We start from the raw sequence: 6570 nt of genomic DNA, 5'->3' as shown, positions 1-6570 counted from the left end.
TGAAAAAAATTCCAAACTTAAATTTTTTTTTTTTTTTAAATATGCTTATTCAGAAAATGAAATATTAAATTAGAAACAATGTTTTTGGCATCTAACTCCAACGAAAGAAAAAGCTGTATTTACATTTAACAAAAGGACTTTTCAGTCAATGTAAGTGTTTTCTTTGAAGAAATCCTGAGTTTGGTGTACTAAGACAATATAACCACCTTTAAACACAGGAGTCAGATGCAAAAAAAAAAAAAAAAAAAGTTTGTTCCTTCTCCTCCTCTTGGCCAGAGTGTGATGTAGTGACCCAATGAGATGCAAAAGCAGCTGCTGTCCCTGTGCTCCTGATAAATGCTGACAAGCAAGGAACAAGGCCAGTGGCGCTGTGCAGTCACATTCAGCAAATGATAAAAGTGTTTTCTGACCATTTACTCTCCCATGTAGGAAGCTGCCCAGGTGTAGCCGTGAAATGGGCAGGGTTTCTATCAGCCATGACAGATAGCTGGTGCTAATACATCCCCCCTGCCCCAAAAAAGCATGCTGCTCCCTCATGGCATATTATAGGCATCTATAGCACAGTGGTGGCATGATTTATCCTGTTTCCTTTTTCATTAACCAGATGGAGAAAAACCTAAATACTAAAAGACTCTTTAAACCATCAGATGGAGAGGTATAACATACAAACGACTGGAAGCAGAAGCTAGAAGATTAAAATGGGAAACAGTGCATCTCAGAAATATGTACCTATTTCTAACAGAGGCTGCTGACAATGATTATAAATAGGAATTTCTTCATCAAGCAAGTCTTTCAACTAAGTTAGATGACCTCAGCGACATCCTATGGTCCACATTCTGCAGAAGATTTTGCCTAAATGATACAACCTCTCCACACTCTGAATTGCTACCAGGTATTTTCTTCCAGAGCATTTCATACCCTCAATTTCACCATAAATATCTTCCCAGGAGCTTAAGCTCTCAAACATACAAAAAAGGCTTCTGCTCCAAAGGAGTTTATAACTGACATCGATTAATCTGCAAGCCAGCTTTCCGTAACCCTTCTGCTTACTGTGGAACTGTTGTGTGGCTTTTTTTTTAAAGCAAAGATTTTTATATAGATAACTCATGGGCAGGTAAAAAATAGGAGATGCTTTTATCAGTTCTTAAACAGTAAGAAAATAACAGCAAACTTGGGGTGGAAAAATGACAACCAAAACAAAACCCCCCAAGGTCATAACAATACAAAGCAAAAGTTAAATGCAAATATGCATACCTGTCAACTGTAAAATTTGATCATCAATTAGTGTCACAGCTTCATCATGCATCACTTGCCCTCCTATGACAAATTCCAATCGGCCCTCCTGAAGCAACTGATGGACCTATGATATTGAAATTAAGACACAGAACAGAAAGATCATCTCAGTCTTATCGAAAAAGGCTGCAAATTCATTTCAGATCACACCACATTACCTTGATACAATACTTGTCAAGAAGGCATCCAGGACAAAAGTGGGATAAAAGCCTGCCTGTACCGAACGCTAGCAAAAGGGAAAGAAGGGGAAAAATCCCATACTAATGTGCTGCATGGTGCATGGATTTACCCAGCTTATGCTGAAAACAGGTAGCAGGCACAAAGGATGCACTGACAGGTAGACCCTGACCTTATGGTGTTTCTCTGCAGTGCTGTTACTGTGTCTCTATGCTATCTCAACACCATACACCTTCTCGTACGCTGCACTGTCAGCAGCTTAGGATCCTGCCTCAAGGCAACTAGAGCTGCAGGATTAAAACATAAGATACTAGTGCTTCTCCCAAAGTCCTCCTCCTGCTGCATCTGTCTTGGCTTAGGAAAGGCACTAGCGGCTGGATGAGAGAGCAATATGCAAACCCATGCAAGCAGCAATGACCAGGTTCCCAGGGTTTCCTTTCGTCTGCTACCTCTGTAACAGTTTGGAGACTGAGATCTGTGCGATCCAGGGGAGAGAGAGAGAGTGCCATCACACCATGGCCACAAACACATCCCTTCTACTCTGTAATGCTCTACCTTGCCTTCGGAGCATGGACAGGTTTCTTACCTTGTGAAAGACAGAATGCTTTATTAAGAAATAGTTATTCCACATGTAGCAAGTTTGCCTGCCTAATAAACCCACTGCTAACCTTAATCTCTGGTCTCTTTTTCCTAGTTTAAAAACTGTAAATATATTACGACCTGTTCAACTGCTCAAGGTTTTTCCAGTTTTTGGTATTTTTTAATTTCAATTTTTTAAATTTAATTTAGCTAGAAACAACAAGTATGCTGACAAGTACAACTTTCATCAAATGTGCTGGATGAAGATGGGGAGCAGTGTTCGGAGGGAGAGAGTAATACTCTGTGTCCCTTTCTAGAAGTGCTAGGGAGTCTTCTGCTTTTATTATAGTTACTTCACCACCTAGAACTTCCAAGATACCTCAAACTTCCAACAAAGGAAGTTCGTATAAATATGCAGTTTAATATCAGCTTTTTTTTTTTTTTTTTTAATCTGTCATGTAGGATGCCAAATCCAGAGCTATTATGTTTATTTCCCCAAGAACCTTCAGTGAATGCCCCTGCGTCTGCTCAGATACGATGCCAGATTGTCAATTTTGATTATAATCATTTCTCTCGTTCACAATGTTGTGAAAATGCTTCAGGGCTCAGCATTCATAAATTAGTTCCAGCCGACTGTGGTGACTGATTAGCATGCTGGGAGAACAGATAACTGATATCTGGTGTCAGCACAGAACTGGTCCTGACCTACACGAAAAGCATCTGTGGCTATTATTCCCAATTTGGATTCATGTCTGAAAAAGATACCTCTGATCCAAACTTTGAGCCATGGAAACTTTTTTTTTTTTCCCCCGTAAGTTTTGTGGAACCAATGAGAGGCTGAAAACACAAGCAAAATAATTCAAGTAATTTAGATAATATCCTAGCCTAAAGAGAAAAAAAAAAAAAAAAAAAAAAAAAAAAAAAAAAAGAAAACAGTATCTCTAATGACAAGTACTTTTGCTGACCAGAACTGGGCAAAAGGAAAAGAGGAACCAAGGAAACAGACACAGCAATTCTACAAACAGCAGGCTGCTATGGTACTAGAACATATCTCTGGTCCTCGGGACAACTACTACTACCCTTACATCACACCAACAAACTAGACAGAAGTGGCTACGCATCTTTTTTTTTGCCCCTAGTTAAAACACCCAGACACCAAGCCAGGGTAAGGCAACAGGAAAGGTTCACACAAGAAAGTACTGGGGAAATAACATGTACTGAGAACTAAGAGGTTCGTATCTGGCTGAATACTGACTGCTGCAATACATTTCACTCCTATATATTCTTGTCTCAAGTGTAAAATCGGCTTCAGCACCCAGGCTGTACCTTTTACTAGTTTTTGATGCTAGCGTTCTAATACAAAGCAAGCATTCCAAAAGAAACTAGAATTAAATCCTGTACTCCAAGTCAAATACTAAATAGAGAAAAAAAAGGCAAAATTAAAACCAGAGAGACTGTACTACAGAAAATCATTAATGCTAGAGTTCAAGTGGAAAAAGCAGGACAGTAACCAGAGTGACCTAATTTCAAGGCCCAATATTTGCAACTTGCTGATGTTAAAAATGTCACTTATCAGCAAGGATCACAGCTCTTAAATATTATTAGAGATTAAATGTTTGACACAGGTTTAAGAGGAATTTAGTTTTAGTAATTTTAATTTTCAGGGAAGCAACTATAAAGTAACTAGAGAACTGACTAAAAATGCATAAAAGCAACAATTATCAGTAATTGGAATAGGAAATTAAAGGCTGAATCGTGTACGAGTGTATATGTGTGAGTACTGAGGTCAAATGTCATACACATTTGCTCTCTGGATTCCACATAATAGCAAGAATAGATATTAGAAACACGGGCCTTTACTTTATATTTGGGTTACAGCAGCATAATGTACTTGAATTAAGATCAATTTACCTCAGAAGGTTAGAGTACTCTTCTGCCTCTGCACAAAGTAGTTCCTGTGCTACTTTCTTTAATTCCCCTATACCAGACTTACAGTTTTCTAACTAGAAACAGACAAGAAAATTATCCTGCAACAGGCAAGTATGGGCAAAAAACCGGTGAAAAAGTACTTAAATACTAAACATTACAGAAAATCCAGAATTTAGTGAAGGACTGGGTTAAAAAAAACAGACGAGGAGTCTTTTTTACATGATGCTTTAAACATCTAGCACTTAAAACAAAGCGAAAGGTAAAGTACTACAAATAATATACTACTTAAATACTAAACATTACAGAAAATCCAGAATTTAGTGAAGGACTGGGTTAAAAAAAACAGACGAGGAGTCTTTTTTACATGATGCTTTAAACATCTAGCACTTAAAGCGAAAGGTAAAGTACTGCAAGTAATATACTGCTGTTGGCTGGACCCTGGTAACGAAACAGACCGTGGAGTCCTGAGTGAGTACCTATGGGATGCTGCACCTGTGTATCCTCTGGTTTTAGGGTCCAAAACTTAAACATCTAGCACTGCAACGCAATACATGACCAGCTGCTAGGCTACCAGCCCAGTCTTTGATTTCAGTATGTCTGTTTCATTCCGGAGGAAAGAAGAAATGACAAATAAAACTTCTCATTGTCTTTACTAGGAAAAAACCAATCCTCAAATCAAAGCTCTGAAGAATGTGTCTCAGCTTATAAATAAACAAACCCAAGAAACAGTTATTGCTGTTGAATCTACAGTCACCTCTGTGCTGCAGCATCCTTGTACATAATCAGAAAGAACCTGGTCTTAACTGGAAAGAAAAAAGTGGTACTTAACTGGAAAGAAAAAAGTTCCTTCTTGTAAGCAGTGTTAGGCAGCAGTTTATAAGCTTCAAATGATCGACAGATATTGGTGCAGCCTCTTTTAGAATCACCCACATCTTTTGTTAGCATGCCCCCAAATAAGAAAGTCACTGACGAAACAAGAACTGTGAAGAGTTTTCAGTGCAAAGGTTACTACCTCCTACCGCTCTAATCTATAGCTGGGGTTTTAACCTCTTGCAACTGCCTTTAGAGTTAAGGTCCCTTCATAAGAAGTACCAGATTTAGAGAGAGCTTACACAAGGCCTGGGTAAAAAGCAAATGGTGAAGTACTTTGCTCCTCCTTGCCCCCTGAAAAGACTGGGGATTCTTTGTAAGCAGGAACTATGGCTCGAGTACAACTTACCTGCTGCTTGTGCGTATCTGTGGCTACTGCATCCCACCAGAGGCGAAAGAATTCCTGCTCCACAGCAATAAATTTACGCTGCTTTCCTTTCATTAGCTCTTCTACAACAGATGTGTAGACATTTGCTGCATAAGCATGCATACTTTCCTGCAAAGAAAAAAAAATGGAAAATAAACACCTTCGCCTATATTAAATGGGCTGTTTTGAATATTGATTGGGCTTGAGAAGAGAGAGCAAAACCTCACATTTCTCGCACATTTCCTTTATACACTCAGAAAGACCAGGTTCTCTCTGATTACGTACAGCGTCTGGGCCCTTCTGCTCCAAAATACATCCTCCGACTGGGGACCTCATGTCTAGATCATGGTGTAGACATCTGCAGACACCAATACAAGCTTTCTTTTTGATGTACTGGGAACAGCTCACCCTGTCCCTCATTGCTTATCTTAAATCAACAATCCTGTAAATGCCAAAACTTTGCACCAATATAGTTTAAAAACCCACATACACACTTTATTCTTCTATTTCTGTTCTTCTTCTGGCCTGAATGATCAGAATTGTTTCTTCAGAGCAAGTATGACTGTGCTGCACTGCAGGCGTACGTTGCTGGTGTAATACAGTGATATATATAACAGAAATTAAGCTATTATGGCTCTAGAAGTTTCAGTCATGAAAAATAACTCCGTTCTGCTTGATATTTTAGGATAAAGCAAAATCAAACTGGTAAAGGACTCTTAGAACAAGTTGGACTGTTGACATAGAATCATCCAGAATCTGTGCATCTATCCTGTCCATGTCATTCCTAAACCAACTTGTATTCCAGAATGAAGCCCGTGGATTTTGTCGGGATCCAAACACAACAGCTGTATCCACCTGTCACATGGTTACATCCTATCCTATGGTGTCAAATGAACAACATCACGTTAATTTTGAAGTAAATATGATGTGTGATAACTCACTGAAAATATTTTCTTGAGGTATTTTGGAGATTAAGGCAGGCCAGTCGTTATTCTGATTCAAACAACACTGGAACTAAGCAGTAAGATATTACCCAATCCTACAAAGTTTATGAACCCCAGTCATCTGGGTGGGAATTGAAAATAATTGTTCTCACAAACTAAGATACTTGCAAGCAACAATAAGAATTTTATTTCCAATTCACATCCTCTATCAGCTAATGAGATACTCTGAAGAAACAAGCAGTGACTTATTATACATCCAGTGCTGGAATTCTCCATCAATACTATAATTTCCAGCATGCAATAAGATTGCTGTTCCGATATAATAAACAAAATGCTTACTCTTCACATTATAAACAGAGAAACAATAAAGAAACAGTATGTTGTCAGTCATAGAATCATAGAATCATAGAA

General features: G+C 38.6%; 1 protein-coding gene across 1 annotated transcript in view; it reads right to left on the bottom strand.

Annotated features, from left to right (window-relative positions):
• The window catches only part of MAN2B2 (mannosidase, alpha, class 2B, member 2), a 27918-nt gene extending 22568 nt beyond the window's left edge, over positions 1 to 5350 (bottom strand). The window contains exons 1-2 of the mRNA XM_010076191.1: positions 5198 to 5350; positions 1255 to 1360 (exon numbers count right to left, since the gene is read on the bottom strand). Of these exons, the coding sequence (XP_010074493.1) occupies positions 1255 to 1360; positions 5198 to 5338 (247 nt within the window). The 5' untranslated portion in view covers positions 5339 to 5350. The remainder of the gene's footprint in view (positions 1 to 1254; positions 1361 to 5197) is intronic.
• Positions 5351 to 6570: the final 1220 nt, after the last annotated feature.

This window comes from Pterocles gutturalis, unplaced genomic scaffold, assembly GCF_000699245.1.
Source record: "Pterocles gutturalis isolate BGI_N339 unplaced genomic scaffold, ASM69924v1 scaffold17178, whole genome shotgun sequence".
Classification (NCBI taxonomy): Eukaryota; Metazoa; Chordata; class Aves; order Pterocliformes; family Pteroclidae; genus Pterocles; species Pterocles gutturalis.
Note: the sequence above shows the minus strand (reverse complement) of the source record. Positions and strands in the feature narration are given on the sequence as shown.